Here is a 2929-nt window from a genome sequence, read left to right on the forward strand (position 1 = left end):
GGATGGACCTTGAGTCTTTTAGTTTGTTGTTTACAAAATTGTAAAAAGCACGGGTGGAATTGGTGCTTAGAAGGTTTTCCTCTTGTTTAATGTGGTAATTGGTGCATTCGGTCTTTATCTGGTGGCATAAATTTTTGTATCGGTTTTTGAAATTAGCAACGTGACCAGATTTGTTTTTCCGCCAGAGTGATCTCTTTTTGGATTGAAGTTTCCTTATTGATATGGGTAATCTGCTTTTTTGTTTTGTTTTGGGAGTTGTTGTTGGAACATATAGTTTGATGACTCTTTTGACTTCAAGTAAAAATATGTTGTAATGGTCTTCAACAGTATTGCATCCAGTGAATAGAGATTGCCAATCGAGGGATGAGAGATCGTTATCTATAAGATCATAGTTGCCTTTTTTGAAGTTACAACTAGGGATGACATCATTGTGGTGATTTTTGTGTGGACGTATGTTGAGGCAAAAGTCAATCATATTGTGGTCACTACTGGAAAAGGGTTCTTTGGTTTGTATTCGGTAAATTAAATTCAAACTATTGCAGAAGATGAGATCGAGGCAGTTGTTCAGTCTAGTGTTGTTGGTTACTAGTTGTTCAAGACCTAGATTTGTAATAGCATTGTAGAAGGTTGTGTGTCTGACACATCTACAGATTTTCCTTGACCCAAAGTCTCACATCATGCAGGGAGTACAGGGAGGAGGTACAGAGTCTAGCTACATGGTGCGCTGACAATAACTTATTATTCAACACTAAAGAGCTCATTGTGGATTTCAGGAAGAAAAATCCTTTCTCCTATATACATCAATGGGAGAATGGTAGAACGTGTCACCAGCTACAAGTTCCTGGGGATCCACCTTTCTGAGGACCTGTCCTGGCAGATTAACACCACCAGCCTGATCAAGAAAGCTCACCAGCACCTCTTCTTTCTGAGATTATTGAGGAAGAACCACCTTTCCCCAACTATTCTGATCAAATTCTACCGCTGTGCAGTCGAGAGCATCCTAACCAGCTGTATCTCAGTCTGGTATGGAAATTGCATCATTAAAGAAAAGAAGGCATTACAGAGGGTGGTGAAAACCGCCCAATGCATTATAGGGATACCACTTCCTGCCATTGTGGACATTCAGAGGAAACGATGTCTGCAAAAAGCCCACAGCATCATTAAGGACTCCTCCCATCCAGCCCACAAACTGTTTACCCTTCTTCCATCTGGGAAGAGGTTCAGGTGCCTGCAGTCCAAGACCAGCAGGCTAAGGAACAGCTTCTACCACACGGCGGTCTCCTTACTGAACTCCTCAACTCGTCTATCCCCCCACACACACACACTGATACTTCCCCTAATAATTTTATATCTTGTATAAACTCTCTGTGCATTATCCTTATATTCAATATGTTCATAAACACTCTGTACAGTCGTATATATTTCTTCCATAGATATATATTCTGTATATTCATAGATATTCTGTATATCCATATATAGTCATATATTTTGTATGTATGTATGTATGTATGTGTATAGGCTGTCAATCATTTGGAAGCCTGCACTCACAAACAAAAAAATCTCCACACCACAAGCCAGGCAAACACCTGGGCACAAACAGATCCCCCTGATACCTCCAGCTCAAACACACCCCAACCAGGCACCCAGATGAAACCCAGCTTCCTAACTAATGATAGCCGTCCATTTACCCGAAGCCAAGCTGCACTAAAGGCCTCCATTAAAGTAACACAATGCTGCCAGCCAATCAAGATACAAAAGAGCCAAAAACAGACAGAAGATATCAGAGACACCCATCAAGCAGAACACAGCAAACTCCGAGACCAATAAACACAGACCAAGACTCCCAACCAATCAGGATGAAGAAAAACCATTCTGGCACAGCAATAGGCTGCCCCAAATTTAAATCTGAAACCACTGTAAAAGTCTGACCCACAGACGGACACAATACAGAAGCCTGATGATGGCAGATGAGATTCTGCTGAAACGTTGCTACAACTTTAAAAGAACTACAATGACGGGAAAATACCCAACCAAGCCGAACACCATACATGGGTACCCGCGAAAACTTAAGAAAATTATATATATATATATATATATATATATATATATATATATATATATATATACACACACACACACACACACACACACACACACACACACACACACACATACATACATACATACATACATACATACATACATACATCATTGCTGTTTTGCATTTCTGGTTAGATGCTAACTGCATTTCATTGCCTGTGTCCATGTGCAATGACAATAAAGTTGAATCTAATCTAAACTAATCACTTGTACACACTCCCCACCTCCCTCACACCTCTCACTTCATCACCTGGCAGCAGCCACTTATCTACCTGCTGGCCTGGGACTTGCAACTTCCTGCCAGTTTCCCCACTTAACTTTGGTTGCAGGAAGCCGGTAGGGCATTGCCACACCTAAGAACTGTAGGATTCTGTTTTGGAGGGAAAGCTCTTGCTTCCCATATTTTTCCCCAGTCTTCATTATGAACTCTGATAACATTATTTTTGAGGCAAACAAAGCTTTGTTATATTTTATTTCTATAACAAGAAATAACTTTTTTCTACTGATAAGAGGTATCCTGCATTAAAGAAAAGCTAAATGTATGCATTTTCAAAGGGTATGAAATTGTTGTTTGTACACTTTTATCAGATTTCAGCAGCTTCATCTTCTCTGAAGACTCTTTGAAAAATCACCTTGATGCTCTCCCTGGTCCAAGATCGTTTCTTTCTCCCAACCAGAAAATAGACCACAGGGTTAACACAGCTGTTTAAAGAAGCACTTGGAGCTAAGTAGAAATTCAGTTCAAGAATATCAAACAAATACCTCTTGTTAAGAAAATGAGTAGTGAACACATAGATATATAAAGGAAGAGTAAGAATAAGGAAACAGA

The 2929-nt window shown here is 39.8% G+C and overlaps 1 protein-coding gene across 1 annotated transcript in view; it reads right to left on the reverse strand.

Annotated features, from left to right (window-relative positions):
- Nucleotides 1-2622: 2622 nt before the first annotated feature.
- The window catches only part of LOC113426451 (mas-related G protein-coupled receptor member H-like), a 3452-nt gene continuing 3145 nt past the window's right edge, over nt 2623-2929 (reverse strand). Inside the window, exon 3 of the mRNA XM_087959043.1 lies at nt 2623-2910. Coding sequence (XP_087815169.1) covers nt 2685-2910 — 226 coding nt within the window. The 3' untranslated portion in view covers nt 2623-2684. The remainder of the gene's footprint in view (nt 2911-2929) is intronic.

Source organism: Notechis scutatus, chromosome 3, assembly GCF_049901735.1.
Source record: "Notechis scutatus isolate UNSWTSFEM ecotype Mainland chromosome 3, rNotScu1.2, whole genome shotgun sequence".
NCBI classification, from domain to species: domain Eukaryota; kingdom Metazoa; phylum Chordata; class Lepidosauria; order Squamata; family Elapidae; genus Notechis; species Notechis scutatus.